Source organism: Perca fluviatilis, chromosome 5 (assembly GCF_010015445.1).
Source record: "Perca fluviatilis chromosome 5, GENO_Pfluv_1.0, whole genome shotgun sequence".
In the NCBI taxonomy this organism is placed as follows: domain Eukaryota; kingdom Metazoa; phylum Chordata; class Actinopteri; order Perciformes; family Percidae; genus Perca; species Perca fluviatilis.
The window spans coordinates 35,855,084-35,873,750 of record NC_053116.1 but is presented as its reverse complement, the minus strand read 5'-3'; the positions used below and the strand labels follow the sequence as shown (position 1 = coordinate 35,873,750).

Below are 18,667 nucleotides of genomic sequence, written 5' to 3'. Positions count from 1 at the left end.
TGTCAAACACTATCACAAATGAGCTGGGATTGACTTCAGAGCCGTCTTGTTGCAGCCCTTTAATGAGCTACGAGGCTCCCCCGCTCCGAGACTGGTTTAAAGTCAAGTGTCTAGTGAACAGCAGAGGTGTACACTACAGCACCTTCAAACTGAGGGAGAGCCATGCTAGCTACCCAAAGACATCTGTCATGGGTACAGAGCATGATGGGCATTTAATAAGGCTCCAATTAACACTGGGAGCTCTTGTTGCTCCGTGCCCTGCCATTTCACAATGATGTTGTAATTGCTGTACATGCTCAAAAGTCCCAAGTTGCACAAGCAGGAAATAAGCCACGATACAACCTTGCTGAATTATTTTGAAGATACAATCCCAATTTTGCTTTATTTCACAGTGTAAAGTCAAGAATGATAATGACGTCAATGAAGAATGGTTGTGCACCAGCATGATCTACTGTTCTTGTATGGAGAGAGCAAATATGTTGAACCTTGCAGCAGCACTACCTCATATGCTATGTGCGCCCCCCAGTGCAGTGAATGGTTAATATGCTTTCACGTCCGTTTTGGTGAGCCCAGAGGGAAAATATGCCATTTTAAAAGTAGCCTACATTTACGGTAGCTAGCTAACTGTAGACTACAGAGATATTTTTACGTCCGTTTCGGAGCGTGTACAAAAAGCGGTCTATCAGCAGTGATTGTAGAGCGCATGTCGGAGAATAGCGCGGACACGCGCTTCACACCGCGAGCGGGCACGTGCGTCACTCGGCAGAAAAGGGAGAAAGAAAAAAAAAAAAGAGTCTGCCGCTGTCCGGAGCGACAGAGGGAAAATATTTCAGTCGGAACCGAGGTTTCAGTACCCAACCCTACTGTCCATGGAGAGAGATCATGGAGGTAGTAGGGCTGTGCAATTAATTGAATTTTGATTTCAATTTCGATTTTGGCTCCCAACAATCACCAAAATAGTAGTTGAGAAAAAACGATTATTTTGCCATGTTCTGTTTTGGCGGTCCCTCTGCCTTTGCCCCTCCCCCCCGCTGTAATAGACGTTGTATTCCCCCGAAACGCTGTATTCACTTACTGTTTAAAACTTTTTCCAGCTTAGTGGGAGTGCATAGGCATACTGCTCAAAACCAACATGAAAAAACATAGTAATGTTCCCTCAGCATTTAGTTTGGTTGTTGAACTGTATGTAAATGAGCAGGGACGTTATATCACCTGTTTCACGTAACGTTACTCTAAGGTACCGTCTATGTGCTGGATTTTTCCTAAGGTTAGCTAGCAAATAAGCCCACTGACGGTGACATTACTGTTGATATTTTGGCACAATGTTTAGTAATGACGGTAGTAGTGGTCATAGTGAGTGAACATGTGATGTGAGATGCACATTGTGTTATGTCTGTGGAACTGTTCATTAGCTGTGTAACGTTATGTGTGATATCTGTAACAGTAGTAAAACTGATTTTATTCTGATCCAAAGACTCTTTCTGTGAGATAGGAGGACACTAACAGATTATACCCTGGACACTATCCATTATATCCAAATGTTAATGAGTAATCGTGTTAAATAATCGTGATTTCAATATTGACCAAAATAATCGTGATTATTATTTTTTCCATAATTGAGCAGCCCTAGGAGGTAGTGTTTTTGAAGCCCAAGATGACATCCTGAAATGTCTTGTATTGTCCATAATTCAAAGATATTTAGTTTACTGTCACAGAAGAGTGAAGAAACTAGAACACATTCACATTTAAGAAGCGGGAATCAGAGAATTTAGACTTTTTGTCACTGATGAAAATGCTAATAAGGATCACATTTTGGGCGAGGTGCATGGTGTATTTAATTTTCAGTTCAGCTTCTGCTTTTGATCAGTGCGGTTGTTGAGAAATGGTTGGCTAAAGTCAGTCCAATAAATAATAATAATAAAAATATATATTTTGGAGCCTGAAAAATCTATCCAGCATGATTTCAAATGAAAACGTTGTCTAACATAAGCCCGGTAATATCTATGGGCAGCGCCTGCCAAAGCCTTATGGAATCCATTTTGTGATGGCACAGAGGAAAACTGGCCATGCTGGTGTTTTTGTCTGAAGCAGCACCGTGTGTGTTGTTGTGCCAGATCTCTTCAGCCATTTCTCTCCAAAGTTAAATCTTAAACCAGTGCTCCTGTCGGATCCTGGAGGCTACATGATGGCATTAATCAAAACAATGTCCCTGATGGATAAAGACGGCAATGTTGGGAAGTCAGAGGGGGGGATGTTTTTCTTTATTGGATGCAGAAGTCTTCTGGGAAGATGGCACAACACCCACCCACTGGAAAAAAATACACGTTTTGTAAACCTCTCATTTGACCATGATCGGTTCAACTAATCACTTTTATCTGCACATCTTTACAGCTGGACATCGTCACACCTGCCAGGTACAATTACAGTTTGGTCCTGGTGGCCACTGACCAACAAATTGGCTGCAATATGAGGCTCTATTTAATTAATTCATTGTGATACAATTCAAAAGCAAAAGACACAATTTAATTTTGGTAGAATATAGAAACAATATAGAACAGTGTTTCTCAAATGGGGGTACGTGTACCCCCAGGGGTACTTTGGAGGACTGCAGGGGGTACGTGAGATATTTAACAAGAATGTTTAATAGTTATAAGGCTGTTGTCAAGAACATTATTCCTCTTTATGTAGACTTTTTCTTTTTTTCCTACCAAAACTGACATTTGTGTCACCTTCTTTGGACCTATTCTTGCCATCCTTCTACTGTCCTTCTACCTCACTGTCCTGTCACTGTTTTTGAAGTTTTTCATACTATTTGACCTATTCCTGCCTTACTTCCTTTCTTCTTTCTACCGTCTTTTTCCAAGGTTTTGTCTTTTTTTTATTTTTTTTACAGTTTTTGTCTCCTTTTCTCATTAGCATTTAGATGTTTTTTCAGGTACAAGGCTGTTGTTTAGTAAATCTATCGCTGACAGCGCTGTACTGTTCCTCTTTATATAGACTTTTGTTCTACCAAAAATGATTAGCGCTGGTCAGGGGGTACTTGGCTTAAAGAAACAATTCAATTATTGAAAAAAGTTTGAGAACCACTGATATAGAAGACAGCGTTGAAGCAAGCAAGCAAAGATATATTATGAACACAAGTCCAACTGAAATTGAAATGCAATTTTTTACTAAGAAATCATTATATATCTTCTTGTTATTATGTCCCTGCAGTGGTAGTGCCTTTTATATAGTTTTACTTTGGTCAATTGTAATATGATAGGCGCCATAGCTGTGGCACAAGACCACTTTGATGTCAACAGCCCAGGCAGTTTTAATCCCGCTACTATTGTTTTGATTTAGCTGGGGGCCGACATCGCTGCCAAGTGCTTTGCCTCGTTTATGACCTCAGCACTTCACTTCATGACTCACTGAATCACAGGGTAACGTGTTGAGGTTACCATGTTGAGACTACCCCTTGCTGTGAGTTTTGACTGTCTGTCACCACATCTGGCTGGACCCATGACTCAGAGACGGCTAACACTATCTAGCCCCCTTCCTTCTATACCCTGGAACCAACAACAGCACTGAGTGTGCAGGAGCTGCTGATGACTCAGCAGGTGTTGAAATAACATAAATGAAAAGCAAGATAGGAAAACTAGCTGCAACTTTCTAAATGGAATACATACGTGGTCTTCAAACATGTTTGAATGTTTAAAAAGGCACAGACATCAGCCCAACGCAGAAGTGAACAGTCTCCTAGCAACGCCGGTTTTCAATTCACACTCTATTGATGTCATGGGAAACGCTCAGTCAGAGGCTCAAAGCTTAGACACAGTTTCAACAAAAAAAATTAATAAAAAAAATGCATCCAAAAAACTGAATTATGCACATTAGCTGTAGTCTTATTATGGTTTCACTTCCTTACACAAAAAGTGAGACTAATTCAAATTTGTTTTTAAAGGGCTGTAAAGGTGTATGTCTGATGTTTTTCACATTTCGAAAGTAGTTAGTTTTTCACATTTCACTACGCTATCAACAGCGCAGACCTAAAACCTGCTCGAGGTAATAATTTATTGCTGTCAAAGTTATGTAGTGACTTGAAAAAACTGACATGATGGCAGTCATGACCTGAGGCAAATTCCAAGTCCCTGCAAACCGATCTTCCTACAGAAGTGCAGTTTCACTACACATGTGAAAGAGTGCTCACAATGATTCACATGAGGCTAACTCTAATGGTTTAACTTAAGTTGACTTGAACTTTAACCCTCGTGTTCAAAGTTTCTACATCGGACATTTAGGTTTCTTTCAACCAAATTGCCACAAAATAACATGGATGGTTCCATAAAACGATCTTCACAAGTGAAATTAAGGATCAGATCTCTACTATCAATTGAATTTTGGGTCTTTTATTCAATTTAATAGCATTAGCCTGACTAAACATTGACATATCTGTGATTATCCATTACCTTCATTCCAATGATCTTAACTATTAGTCAAAATCATTCATAACTTTTGCTTTTTTCTACCACAAAAAATGTAGATAATTTCTATTTTTTTAATTTTTATTAACCATGAATTCTAAAAAATAAGTGTAAAACTATTGTTAATAAGTTTTATGCTAGTGGTGAATATACTGGTGGTAATGGAAAAAAGTGCCAAAATCATTGAAAAAAAAAAAAAATAGCAAAAGCAAGAATACAAAAAGTGTTAATTTTGACGTGGGAGGACAACACAAGATTTAACAGTGCTGTGAGTTGAAGAGGCAGTACTTACTCATCATCTGGTGTTAGCTGCACTGGTTCATTAGTAAACTGCGTGTCAAAGTTTTCGAGGCCGTAGTCATCAGTGATTTGAGGTTTGAAGGGCGGCGTCATCTCTTTCTTGTCCAGCTGAGGAAAAACAAAAGATACAAATGTGTTGTGTACAGTAGAACAAAGCTGTCCACCCTTTCCTCCAAGGACACCTCATTTGAAAGGTCATTGAATTACTTTTTTTTTTAAATCCAACAGAATTTGAATAGTCAAACTACAGTGGACTTACTTGATACTTTTCTTGTGCTACAATTTTGTGGCCTGTGCTACAAAACTTCCCACCTCTGTAGCACCAGTGCTATGTGCAAAAAATCTTTATTTAGAACATAATGCTAGTTGTCCTGTTATTTTTAAGAAAACAAAGTGTATTCTCTCGTGTCTGCTCGACAAAACACGTAAATGGGATACAACGGGAACCATTCTTCTGGGATTGGGACAAGACAGGAGTTTTTTTTGTGGGAGTGGGATGGGACAGGAGGGGAAATCCAATCCTGCCTCACCCTCTAGTCCCCCGGCCGCAGTCCCTGCCGCTAGAAGACTATTTGGCCGGGAGGAGATGAACCTTCAGTTAGTGACAGTATGAACTTAAAATTCAGCCAGTGCAAACCCCAGCGCCGGGGCTGGTGGCCAATAGCAGTACTGGGTCAGGAAGTTTGCTGATGCGGAGGGGAGTCAAGGCGGTCCGAGAGCAGAGCCACGGCGCTTGGTCTGGTTGATTATGAGTTACTAGTCGCTAACTGAAGGTCTGTCTACAGGCTGTCGCTGCAAAATCTATATAAAAGCAACACAGCATGGGCAGACTCTGAAAACCGCCTGGTGCTGAAAAAAACTCCTAGAGGAAACACTGACATGTAAAATATATTGTGATAATGTGGTTTTATCATTAATGTCCACTAAAGTTAGCTTGCTTGCTCACATGACGAATAGCTAGCTAGCTAGCTAACATAGCAAAATACTGTGTTGAGTGTATAACATCTAAATCCTCCAGACTCCCAGGGCTGATCCGGCTAATTACTTTATCAGCTAACGTTACGAAGAAACCAACGTAGGATCCATGGAGCGTAGCTAAGTTACAGCTAGCTGGCTCACCTTAGCTTGATTGCTCGCTAACGTTATCGATAGCAAAATACAATCTGACTAAATATCTTAGTTGGCTAGCTTACCAAATTACTTGACCAGCTAATGTGATCCATGATACTCACTTGTGTATTATAAAGGTGTTGATTTTAAGCAACAATAAATGGTTTAACTGAATAAAGAAAAAAATGTATAACTTACGATTGCTTTCTACTAGACAAGAGTGATGCGAGGCAGGGGGGGGGCAGCTGTAACCTAAGCTAAGGTTAGACAGTTGCTGTAACTTAGCTATCTGGATCTGCCATTGGTTGCTTCGCAACGTTCGCTGATTAAGTAATTTGCAAATGGCAAGCTAGTTATTATTATGGAGCCAATGGTCCAAATAAAATATAGGAACATTACAGATGGTAACTTTAATCTAAACATGACTGTAATTTATTTTCCAGGATTCTATTAACATGATGCCAGTCAATCACGTTCAGTCTTATGTCAGTCCCGTCACTGTTTTGGCTGAAGCCCAGGATGCTCGCTCCCCCCTATGGAGTGTGATCACGCGCACAGGCAACAGGACGCTGACAGCAGTTCACTTTATGGCCACCGGTTTCATTAATAACAAGGATTTTGTGAAAAGTTACATATAGAATCTTTTACAGTAGGCTATAGGATGTTTTCATTGATGTTTGACTAATATTGTAATTGACTTGTCAATGCATTTGTTTGTGACATAAGTGTGTCTCAAAAATATAAGGAAAGGATAGAAACCTGCACATTTGAGATGAATGAATGAACAGTTACTGAGCCCATAAAAAATAGTGTGATTTACTGTACATCAGGCATTTTAAACACTGTGGCTCTTTTCCATATGGTCAGATCTGCTACAGTAAAAGATGGGCATCTTGTTGCTACATTTCTCAGTGGAAATGAAGACTGAAAAAGGGAGCGAAAAACAACAGAATGCAGGAGGTTGAAGCAACAGAGTAATTGTGCCAGAGTGATTCAGCCAGTAGAGATTTTGTCTGGTTTGTTTCCATGGTTTCACACCGGTCCCTCATCCTGTTGAAATGTGCACTGAGGACATTTTCTGAGAACACAATAAAGTCAGACCACAGGTACACAGCTTTGCTCCCCACGTTGTTTTTGGATGTTTAATCAATCTAAGAATATACGCATTTAAAAAAAAAAAAACTGCCTACAAGTAGGCTTATAGAAGCTTAAAATAGAGATGAATCCATTTAGTTTTTGAAGGCTGATCCAGGTGATGTCCTACAGTTGATATTCACCTTTCAGTTGCATCATTTTAATGTAAAAAATTATGTGTATAGTCTTTGAGTGTTACCTCCTGAATTTGGAAAAAAAGACAATAGATAAATTTGTAATTATAATAATACAATCAAAGTACAAGAATGAAGATCTGTGCATTCTGAAATTCCATCGAAATTATCCATTACAGTGAAATCCTTTTAAGGCTGCCACTCGTAGTACTTAAAAGGTGAGTGAGAGGAGAGTTATTTTTCCTGTGAGTGTGTATGTGTGTATGTGTGTGTGAGTGTTCAGAGCAATTGGAAATCTGGAGGGGATTTCTCTTAAATACGTTTACCTCATTATTTAAAGTTTTGGCCATGTTTGACATAAAAAACGGCATAACATTAAAGATATGACAGAAAACAAGTAACAGCATAATAGGTCGGGTTGAAGATTGGGGTGTGTTATGTTCAAAGGGGTAAGCCTCTCTCTACAACCCGTACCTCCTATGGCGTCATTTTGATGCTACCTAGCCATCACCCGCCGTTAGCATCCCATTGACTGCCATTCATGTTGGCGTCACTTTGACAGCGAGTAACTTTACATCTGAAGCATTTGAAGACTCTATTTGTCCGTTGTTTATTTCTAAAGCAGAGCTGCCAACTTTTCCCAAAACCTTGGAGTGAGATTTGGTGGGGCGAACCCAAATTTTTAATACGTACAAAGCAGATTTCTTTGGCTCATTCAGCATCATTACTGTCAGGGTTTAAATTGTGATATGTTATGTGGTGGGGTTCTCCCTAGGGGGGTCCGGGGGTATGCCCGCCTGGCATTTTTTTGAAAATAAACCATTAAATGGCACTTTCTGGAGAGTTTTGTGCAAAGAAATAGACTAGAAGTCTTACATGATATGTGCAAAATTTGCATTGTTGTAGTCTCAACAGGTATTAGGGCATTTAGCATTTACATTACTGTTAATCAGTCATCACTTGATTACACATTGTATTACCTTGTTATGATATAAGAAGTGACCCATACAATGTGCCAAACATAATGTGTCACATGAAGAGACAGTGCAGCATATGACAGTAGCAACAGCTGAGAAGATTTGGGTCTATGGTGACAAGTTCCACCTCACACAAACTTCCTTCTCCCATTCTCTCTCTTTACTACAAAACACACACACACACACACACACACACACACACACACACACACACACACACACACACACACACACACACACACACACACACACACACACACACACACACACACACACACACTAGTGGTTCTCAGTGTAGGGACCAGGGTTAAATTAACATTGGTCTACCAAAGGGATCTACTAGGACCACTGCAATTCTAAAGAATGAGAACCACTGATTTACATACATTCTAATCCTTTAAAACTAAATAAATAGAAATAACCATTTTTTGGGCACCTGGGGAACTGGTGGCCAAAGACCAAACCTCATTAGATTAGGCAGTGAGGGAAATTCATTCTTCAAACAAGGCCTCTCCCCACCACAAGGTCCAGCAGAAAATAGACTGAAAAATATCCAGTCACCAAGAGCAAGACAAAAGACACAGCATGGCTCATTTTATTTTACAACTTTGTGCAAATTCAAAATATAACCCATCTGTGTCCTCCGAAATTTGGAGAGTTGTAATATAGTCTGCTGTGCATGTTATTGCTCTGCTGATATGGTAGTGTCTCATTCAGACCGTCTGACAGACACAGAGGCCCATTTGGGTCTCTGGTCTCTGACAAAGTTTACAGGTGGCTGTACGCTGCTCTTCATCGGAGGTAGAGCACGCGTCACTGCCCACAGCAGAGCGAGTCCACTAAAATGAACTGAAGTTGCTACACTTACCAGCCGCGCTGCTCACCTCTATTTTTACAGAGAGAGTGGACACAAAGCGACGGACGGGTCTGTAATACTCAAAGCATAGCCTACCTGAAGCCGGGGATATGCGCCTGGGATGGCTCGTGAAGAAATGTTCTCACATTTGCGACATTTAAAAAATTCAAGACAGGGAGCGCTACTGAACCCCCTCACCGTCTCTGAAAGCATAACTAGTCGATCACGAGCGGCTCGACAGGTAGATCTATAGATAAACATAAACTCATCTTTCAGGCATTTTACCGACCGGGTTGCGATATTTTCTTCCCACTATGGCCACGCCAAGACCCGCCCTTCAGTAGCATTTACACACTACTATTGGCCAGGCGTCCATGCTTACATGTAGGTCCTAGCCCCTGACCAATCCCATAACCCTAACCTCGAGGTCAAATGCCTAACCCCAACCAATCGAGCTTCTTCGTAGGGCGGGTCTTGGCGTGGCCATTGTGGGATTCGTATTTTTCGGACCGGTTTGACACACTTTTTTTTTTTTTTTTGACCGGGTTGACATTTCAGCGTGAGAAATCGGGGGTGTGGCGTGTGTGCGTGTGAAACCAATCAAATGCGTGTGTCTCACGGCCAATGCGTGAGAGTTGGCAGCTCTGCTAAAGGGACACAACAATGTATAAAAGGCTCCATTACCTTGTATCTCATGTCATGGCTCCGTAGCAGACGTTTTTATAAAAATAGGCTAACGATTGTGTCATAACCATGCAACTTCCTGTCGCATAGTAGAGGAATTACCGTATAGTACAGGAGAAGCTCGCAGGCAGTTTGGACTTACGTTAGTTGTTTAAGTTTAATCACTAATGTTAACTAGCATGCTAGTTAGCAATAATTAGCCTGTGCCCATGTTATCTCCTTACATATACCTACGCTCTCCGTCTCTGCAAGATTGGGAATGATTGAGATTTCTCTCTGCACAGCTACCAGAAGACTTCACACTTTCAGACAGGTTGCTCACATCACATCTACGTCGTCAAGCTCAGTTGAAGGCTGCTCAGTAACGCTCAGCCCTCACCGGAAAACTCCTAACTCTACACCTCCAGACTTTTTAAATTTAAAACTTGTAGTCTTCAGAATCAACTGACGCTGACTCAAGTGACATCACTTGAGGACATTTGTCAGACTTCACACGGCTCCCTTCATGGATCCTTTCATCGGCAACAATGTCTGCACTTTGTCAATGCTACGGCGGCGTGGTGTATGGCGTAGTGGAGGTGTGTTAGTTGTGGTCGCTATTGACGATAGACGATCGATGGTTCACGCTGACCAATCAGTGGTCTGCAGTGTTTTTACTCCACCTTCTAGTAGCGGCTCAGCCCACTTTATCGACCGAGGTGGTAACAAAACCAGTACCAGGTACAAGATACTATCCACAACTTTTGCTATTGGAAAAAACTAAAGAAAAAAGAGCGAGTTGAGTAGAGTCGTGCCGTACCATGCAGTGCAAATGCAGCATTAGTTTTAGTTTATTAGACTTGTTGTATAAGTAAGGGTTAATGCTCGACGTGGTGTCCATTGTCAGGTATTAATGGACGACGGTGAGGCGTGAACTGTCCGACGCGCAGCCACCGAAGTCCATTAAAGGAACACGCCGACTTATTGGGAATTTAGCTTATTCACCGTAACCCCCAGAGTTAGACAAGTCCATACATACCCTTCTCATCTCCGTGCGTGCTGTAAGGCTGTCTGACGGCTCCAGCATTAGCTTAGCCCAGCACAGATCCTGCAGGTAACTGGTTCCAACTAGCCTACTGCTCCGAATTGTGACAAAAGTGACAAAATAACGCCAACATGTTCCTATTAACATGTTGTGATTTGTAGAGTCACAGCGTGTACAAAAAACAATGTAACATGAGACACAGCCATCTTTTATCTGTAAACAAACTGGGAACTATATTCTCAGACAGGCTTGCTGCGAGCATATCACTCCGCCCAAGTTCTATATTCTTCCGCCTGAGAATATAGTTCCCGGTTTGTTTATGGTTAGAAGATGGCTGTGTCTCATGTTACGTTGTTATTTGTACACGCTGTGACTCTACAAATCACAACATGTAAATAGGAACATGTTGGCGTTATTTTGTCACTTATTCGGAGCAGTAGGATTACTGGAACCATTCACCTGCATGTTCTGTTATGGGCTGATGCCGCTGGAGCCGTCAGACAGCTTTACAGCACGCAAGGAGATGAGAAGGGTATGTATTCCCATCCTATAAGGTTCTTATGCAATGCAAACGTTCACTCCTCCAGGAAATAGGAAAGACCTTAGATACGACTTGCCACCTTTAGCAACGGGAGATATTTATAGTCCGCTCCACTCGTAGAACCCTTCAGCAAGATCCAAAGTCAATCACATTGTGTACAGTTGGCAATCAGTAAATATATTTGACAGTATTTTGAACAACAAGACAAGCTAGCTATCCAGCCAAACAATATAACGACTTCTATGAACAATGTTATCCGCGATGTGTAACGTTACTGTCGGCAGCAGCCTGAAGTAGCGACATGAACAGCGAACGGGATGTGAGAGAACGTTATTCGCTGTGAAACAAAGTCAGTCCAGAGGGACAGTATAACTTACTTCTTGCAGCTTGTGTGTTAGCGCCATCCTGTGGCGTTCAGAGGCAGCGTTGGAAATAACAGATCCACATTTCCTTTTTGTTTTAATGTAGCGCATTCATTTAGAACAGTAAACAGTCCGCTTCACCAGAACTCGTTTAGTAGGTGTCCTACATCACTTTTTTATGGACACCCTGCAGCCAATCAGAAGCGAGTATTCACCCAGACCACGGTATAATGTGTTTTAACCAGGGACAAGGTCTGTAAATTAACTTTGACTAGAGGTCCTACATACATACATACATACATACATACCGGTTGCACTTATTTAAATGTGACAATGCCTACATGTATTGTCCCTGTCAAGTACATTTATAAAGATAAAAAAAAGTTGTCTTAACTTGAACCAAACCTTAACCATAGAGGTGGCAGATCAGAAAATCATTTTGGAAGGCACTGACAAATAACCTATTTTGTTGTTTAGGTATGAATACGGTTGAGGAATTTATCAAACACTCACAACTTGCTCTCCAGTTCCACTTCTTGTTTGTCAGTTGTTTCCTGAGTGTGTGTGTTTAGTTCCTACAACATTGCGGGATCTCCTGCTGTTTTTTGCAGCGGTTTCTCTGCTTCATTAGTGTTATTGCTTCAAAGTGCTTTGTGGGAAAAGCTTCAAACGCACAAACAACTCACTTTCTCTCTTTTACACCTCTTCCTATCGCTCCCTCTCCATGAAATTGGCCCACCTTCCCCCAATCTCTCGCTCTGTTGCTAATTTTTTATTATTTTGTTTTTGTTTGTTCAGCGCCTACCTACACTTCTCTGTCAGTTTCACCCCCTCACATCCTGTCTCCATCTTTCTCCTCTCAGTTTGTCTATGTCTTACTCATTGTCAATTCTTTCATCTTTTTTCACATCACTCTCCTCCTACTTTCCCTAGTCTCTCTGATGTGTTGTTGGGCAGGCTGAAGCTCTGTGTGGTGGTAATGAACCACACTGAAGGCCAGGAACGAGTCCGGCACCTTCACACACACACACAAACACACACACACGCACGCACGCACGCACGCACGCACGCACACACTCGGGAAGTTCCCCTGAGGCCAGAGGGGTGTATAATAAAGGTAACTGAGTGCCAGGGCTATACAAGCAATCCATGGGTTCTCAGATCACAGCACCTGTCAGAGTGTGTGTGTGTGTACCCGATGGCATTGATGCTTTCAGGACAGGATTGGACGATGTGACAATCCGCCTGATCTGAGGCAGCCGTTAATGTGACTGCAGACTTACCACAGTCAACAGATGCCATGCATCACACACTTACACACGCTCACACTGTTTTACTTAATCACACACTCTGAGTGGAGCTTTCTCTTCGAACCCCTGCCACAGCGGTGTAGAAGCACATCTCCATAAGAACAAGGAGATTACCATCAGAGAGTGCCTTCACTTCACTGTTGGTTTGAGTTTTGGAAATGAAATATTTTTCAAAATATCTTCTTGTACAGATTGGCTGTCAGACAGTGAACATCCCACAAATAAACTGCTGGCTTCAATAGAGAAAGGGACTTTTCTGAAAGAAAGAAAACATGGTGCTGAATAGGATCGCTCTTTTTTATCTTCTTTTGTTTAGATAAGGTTACCACGAGCATTCAGACAGGTTGTAAACAAGCCAACAGGTCAGCCAGGTTACCAGTTCTTTAAAGGATTAGTTTAGGTTTAAGGGTCAGTTTTTTCAACCTGGACCCTATTTTCCTATGTTATTGTGTGTAATGACCGATGTGAACAGTCTTTGAAATTGGTCTAGTATTAAGTGAGAATGCAGCGATCAGCTGCCGCGAACTGCGCTGCAATGTATTATAACCCTATAGGGCAAATGTGCATCGTCAATTTTGCCCACTAAAAGTGCTGTTTCTGCCACTGACAGGCTCAGATTAATATTCTAAGTGTCTGACAACATTATAGAAAGGATTTCTAAAGAGGTCGGCCTGTCTTTTTAAGAGTAAGATCCTTTTTTAACACATAGAAACATTTGCAAAATTGCAACCGCTAAACACTTTTAGTGTATATACAGCCAACATAATATCACATGTAAATCGCTAAACCATGTGTTTATTTCAACCAAACCAGAGTGGTGATGTTGTAAAAGTGCAAAGACGAACCAAAACGGCTTTTCGTAGTTTTACTTTGTCTGTCAACTTTGAATGAAGTATATTTTGATGATAAAATTACTGTTTATTTACATGGAGTCTGGTGGGTTTAGTGAACGCAGTTTCGCAGATGTTTTTATGTTTAAAAATAGGATCTTACTCTTTAACAGAAAAGTCGACCTCCTTAGAAATCCTTTCCATAATGTTGACACTTAGAATAATAATCTGAGCCTGTCAGTAGCAAAACAAGCACTTTTGTGGATATAAATTCAAGATCCACAACTGCCCAATAACATTGTAGCTTGTTTTCGCTGACTGCCGAATGCAGCGATCTTGCTTAATACTGGACCAATGTCAAAGAGTTTTGTTCCCGTTAGTCACTTTGACACAAAAACATGATTGTTGAAAAAAGTTACCCTTTAAGAACAAAACACTGAAAATCAACCTACATATGTAGGCCGAAGATAACTGCTTGATTGGGCTAACTCAACTGCTGCCTCAGATGAGCTTCGGATGGACTTTTTGCACAGAAAAAGGACTGTAAATTGTGAATTATCATCCATGTCTTAACCTTGTTAGCAAGTTAAAATAAACTATGTATGGGTTCAAAGGTGAGACAAAAACATATCCACAGCATGCAGCGCAGGGGATTGATATCTAGTTTCCTGCCTAAATGTGATCTCAGTGTCAATGAAAAGGAACTCAACAACAGTTTCCAAATTATACATTTCTTCACAACGCTCATCAACTTTGACAGTGTTCTGGTAGTAAAGAATGTGTGGATTTGGCGAGGGCATAAAAGAGGACGGCAGGTAAATGATATTCAAATGTGTCATCTCTTCAGAGAGAGAGAGAACTCTGCGCTCCCTCAGGAACTGTCTGATGAATATTAATATGTGTAACAACAGTAGCGGCGTGCCAGGCCTGTCAGGTCTGGAGACAGGTTCCCAGTTTGAGGGCAGAGAGCGTCGCTTCTCCTCCTCTCACAGCTTTGTCAACTTGTTTTCCCTCTGTGCTACACGGGAGCGTTGTCGCTGGGCTCAGGGTTTCTCGCCGCTTTGAAATCTTTCCCCAGTTTGCCTTTGGTGTGTACATCACAGGCACCGTGGCGGCACTCATTAACTCACTCTTGACAATTGTTTTCGTCCTCTTTCATGCCACTATACTACCTGCCACCCCACCTAATTGTCCCATGAGGGACACGGCAACAATGAGGATAGAGAAATGGCCTTAATTCATCTTTAATTAGCATTTGCTCTAATGTCTAATAGAGTAGCATATTAAAGCTGCTTTTATAGTCTCTGTAAAAAAGTGCTCTTGCAACATGTAGAATTCAGAACATAAGGGCTCAAAATACACCTAGCATCACAGCTCTAAATTATGACATTTTTAATATTGATATTTGTCTATACAATGATAAAGACTAATGAGCTACCTGAAGTCAACATAATCTGTGTTTTGATACATTTTATATTGATTCATGGAAATTAGCTAATATAAATGCTATATAAATAGCATTTAATGTTACAATTGCATGAATCATAAGCGTATGATAGTGCTTTCATGACATAAAGTTGAATTTGGCCTCATGCAAGAGCGTTTTATACTAAATCTCGCTTACTTTTTTCCCCTGAGGTTTGCTCATACTGTACTCTGTTCATGAATAAATAATAATAATGCATTGTTTTTTATATAGCGCTTTTTTGCAACACTCAAAGACACTTTACAGTTTTTAAAAAGGAAATACACAAAAAATAATTTCCACACTAGAATACACAGGTGCATGTTTGTGATCTTTTTAATCTTCAGCATTATCAATGCTCCCAAATTGCTACGTATATGAGGCTACCGGTTTCACTCATAGAAATGTTACTTCGGAGTAAAAAAAAAAGAAAAAGGAAGTGTCACATCACACCGACTCAAGTCCTGCTGTCAGAAACCAGCAGATGAAAAGCAAGCGTAGCAGTGGTGTCAGGGGACACAAAAAAAAACTTTACTACAGCTGTCAAATCTGTGACATTTAGCAGCTGTACCGACATAAATAAAGATGCAGTTCAGTTCAGAACAGTTCGACATGAAGTTTGATGCTAAAACCCATGGTAACAAAGATCTCACTTTGATGGGAGACTCGCACAAAGACCCGGAGGCAGCTGTGAGAATTTTCCAAGCAACTACTAAGTTGTATAAGCTGTCATGACAAAATATGGCAAAAACCATTCAGTAAATTGATGAGCCTTGATGCACATCACACAGATACTGTGTTGTTGTTGTTTTAAATATATTTAAACTCCCAAATCATTCAGATTAAGGTATTATGAGTCTTTGCTCAAACAAGTATTTCCCCTCTGTGGATGAAGGTCTGATCATTCATGAATTTAGTTTGTGAAGAGAAAATTCTCTCTCTCTTTATCTGTGTGCCATTAATCCATTAATCCATCTTACTAAGGGACCGTTCGGTATTTATGGAATGGACCACCGGAGGAAAATAGGGGAGGCTAATGTATTTTTATTCTTTGTTGAGGGGAGGGTCACCCAACGTTTTGTATTCATGAAAACAGCAAAGTGGCTTGTTTGGTGCATACTTTTCCATGTAGAGCTCAGTCGCCCCATCGTTGGCTCTGGACAGGAGGTATCCAGGCTGCAGCCATACACTCTTGTGCGCCCTGTGAGCATCCATGGAGGAAAACATAAATCGGCGCCTATGATAGAGGAAGACTGACAGATCTACATGTTATAATTTATTTACAAGACTGTCAAAGGGAGACGGGTATCTTTCTGCCCTGTCAGACGCTGCTCTCCCTCTCCTCTGCCTGCTCCTTGGCCGGTCAACGAGCTAGTTACGCCCGCAATCTCTTGTGGAGCATTATAACTTCGAAAAATCACAGGTTCCAGTAAATCTTACAATGGATATGTGTGTTGAGTTATTTAAACAAACGAACGGGGAAATAAACGCCTCTTGTCCGCGAGTCTCCTGAGAGAGCTCCAGCCAGTTCACAGCGGGGTCTGTGAAGGTGGACAGGTGGCCGGGCGGCAAGCCAGCGACCCCGGTAGGCACCCGCCGGCTGTCACATCAGACTGTGGAGCTTCTGAACTCTGACACAGTCTGACCAAATTTGCAATAGCCATCAATTTTCGTAAAACAGCCCATATTTGAGCTCTACAAAGTTGATTTCTCGCATAAAAAAAGTCTCCGAAGTGAATTTAGTAATGAAATAGCAGACGAGTTTCCAGTTGTAGTTCCAATGAGACAACCTGTAGGGGGACAGAAGCGGGAAAAGTTCTCTAGTGTTGCTTTAACTTTGAATTTCTAATTGGGTGGGCTGTCAATATGGGTTATTACCCAGTGTGCTCTGTTGAATGGTCTCAATGTTTTATTGTTTTATTTCATGTGAATACTTGTTTATTAGATGAGTAACTTAGTATTTGAAGTAATGCAGGAAGTGTGCATTTAGTTTCCATGCTTATTGTGTTTCCACAACAATGTTAGTGAGTAAATTTACTGAAATGGCCACCATAATAGTGGATTGTGATGTGTAAGATGACAAAGCAGAGGTTAAGTCGTGTACAGTATGTCATGGTTGTAAAAAAACAATGGTTATCTGTACATCTTTGCCAAGCGCTAACCAGTACAGAAGGCATCAATAAATTGATGGGGAGGGTCATGCCTTTTATCCCAATCATTTCAGAGGGTCATAGAAAAATGTATTGCTGTTAAAGGGAGGGTCAAGTCTCCAAGATCCCAAAACTCCTCCGGTAGCCCCTTTAATAAAAAACGAACAGTCCCTAACTTAGCTTCTAAGCTTAGCTTTGGCTAGGCCTGCACGATTTGGGGAAAAATATGAATCACAATTTTTTAGCTTAGAATTGATATCACGATTCTCTGCCACAATTCTTTTCTCACGAAGTGTAATGTTTATTGCACACATGAACCATGACAAAACAAATTGGCAGTACCAAACATAGATTTTTTTTGCCACCTATAGCAAATTGCGCATCCCCACAAGTCTGTAAACATGGAGTCTTCAATGAATAAAGAAAATACAGTACAGTAGGCTACCAAAAATAGTGACCTATAACACACTGAACTAAATATGGCCCTGATACAGGCTCTATCTGAACTCCTTGAACATGTCTTTACACAATTAAAACATGTCAATGTGAAATGCTTTCAATAAATTAATTGAAGGAGAAAAAAAGAAAGAATTCAAAGTCATTTAAAAATTAAATCACGAACAGGGGTGACTCGAGATTGCGATTTTATAACGATTTATCGTGCAGGCCTAGCTTCTACCCGGTCGAGACCTAAGGCCGCCCACCAGGAGCCAGGGTCTTCCTGAGGTTTCTGCCTGTTAAAAGGAAATTACTCCTCGCCGCTGTCGCACCAAATGCTTACTTTTGGGGGGAATTGTTGGTCTAGACCTACTCTATCTGTAAAGTGTCCTGAGATAACTTCTGTTAGGATTTGACACTATAAATACAATTAAATTGAAATTAAGTTAAATTAAAAAGGACAAAATAAGTGAATGACCACTTTTCTTAAAACAGTCACATGTTCCATTAAAGAACAAATCTATCTGTATGAGTAAAGCATAGATATACACTCACCTAAAGGATTATTAGGAACACCATACTAATACCGTGTTTGAATCTATCCTTTCAATATGGGCCAACATTTCTAAAGAAAGCTTCCAGCACCTTGTTGAATCAATGACACAAAGAATTATGGCAGTTCTGAAGGTGAAAGGGATCCCCCACACCATTACACCACCACCAGCCTGCCCAATGGTAACAAGGCATGACGGATCCATGTTCTCATTCTTTTTACGCCAAATTCTGACTCTACCATCTGAATGTCTCAACAGAAATCGAGACTCATCAGAACAGGCAACATTTTTCCAGTCTTCAACTGTCCAATTTTGGTGCGCTCGTGCAAATTGTA

General features: G+C 40.9%; 1 protein-coding gene across 4 annotated transcripts in view; it reads right to left on the bottom strand.

Moving 5' to 3' along the window:
• prkcz (protein kinase C, zeta) overlaps positions 1-18,667 on the bottom strand; it is a 136,694-nt gene that overhangs the window by 4,999 nt on the left and 113,028 nt on the right. For all 4 annotated transcript variants that reach the window (XR_005639218.1, XM_039800650.1, XM_039800652.1 and 1 more), the window contains one exon: positions 4,756-4,871. Coding sequence is in view for 3 of the 4 variants with exons in the window: in XM_039800650.1 (XP_039656584.1) it covers positions 4,756-4,871 (116 nt within the window). In the remaining variant the exon portion in view is untranslated. The remainder of the gene's footprint in view (positions 1-4,755; positions 4,872-18,667) is intronic.